Raw genomic sequence first — 800 nt, 5'->3', positions numbered from 1 at the left:
TCCGTTATATATATTTATATTTTTCTGATTCTATTTATAAATTCAAAAGTAATTAAAATATTATTTTATTACTTTAATTTATCAATTTTCCTATTTTGAAAATTCTTTATTTTTATACTATTAAAACACTAGCTTAGCTAGTAGCTAAGCCAACTTTTCTGGGATTAAAACATTTCTCCGCATAACCCATATATAATTGATGGTGTTAAATAGAAACAAAAGATTAGAAGAAAGATTTGTAAAAGTTAACGTACTTTTTAGCATATGGATAGGAAGGATATCTGGCCCTAAGCATTTCAATGATTTGTGACCAATGGGCTACTGAGCTAGAACAAATGAGCCTGCCACTTGCTTTGGCATCCTCCATAGCCAATATGTGGGCAGCTATCACATCATTTATGTGTACAAAGCCCACTGTTGTATTTGGATATTCTTCTCTCACACCTGTTTAAAAATGGTGAAGGGAGAAAACAAAAAGATTAAGAACCGTTCAAAATATGTTGAGTAAATGCTGCACAAAACATTTGCACTGCAAGACTTGGTCTAATGACAGTTGTGTATGCCTTGTTAGAAAGTATATCAAAGTTCAAATCCTAACTATGACTAAGAAGTGGTTATATAGAACCCATGAGAAAGGAAAAGTGTGTGTGTTAGGATGTATGAACAAAATAAAATGTGCAACATTTCAAAGTTAGTTACTTAGTTTTATTTTCTAACCCTTATATCTTTTATAATAAAAAGGATAAAATATCTTTTTTGTCTCTAATATTTATAATTATTTTTAAAAATATTCTTAACCT

At 29.4% G+C, this 800-nt stretch overlaps 1 protein-coding gene across 2 annotated transcripts in view; it reads right to left on the bottom strand.

Moving 5' to 3' along the window:
• Positions 1 to 800, bottom strand: part of LOC107643847 (tetraketide alpha-pyrone reductase 2) — a 31,854-nt gene that overhangs the window by 1,338 nt on the left and 29,716 nt on the right. For both annotated transcript variants that reach the window (XM_021124283.1, XM_016347596.2), the window contains one exon: positions 255 to 444. In XM_021124283.1, coding sequence (XP_020979942.1) covers positions 255 to 444 — 190 coding nt within the window. The remainder of the gene's footprint in view (positions 1 to 254; positions 445 to 800) is intronic.

Source organism: Arachis ipaensis, chromosome B05 (assembly GCF_000816755.2).
Source record: "Arachis ipaensis cultivar K30076 chromosome B05, Araip1.1, whole genome shotgun sequence".
Lineage (NCBI taxonomy): Eukaryota > Viridiplantae > Streptophyta > Magnoliopsida > Fabales > Fabaceae > Arachis > Arachis ipaensis.
The sequence above is the reverse complement of the archived record's forward strand: the minus strand, read 5'-3'. Positions and strand labels throughout refer to the sequence as shown.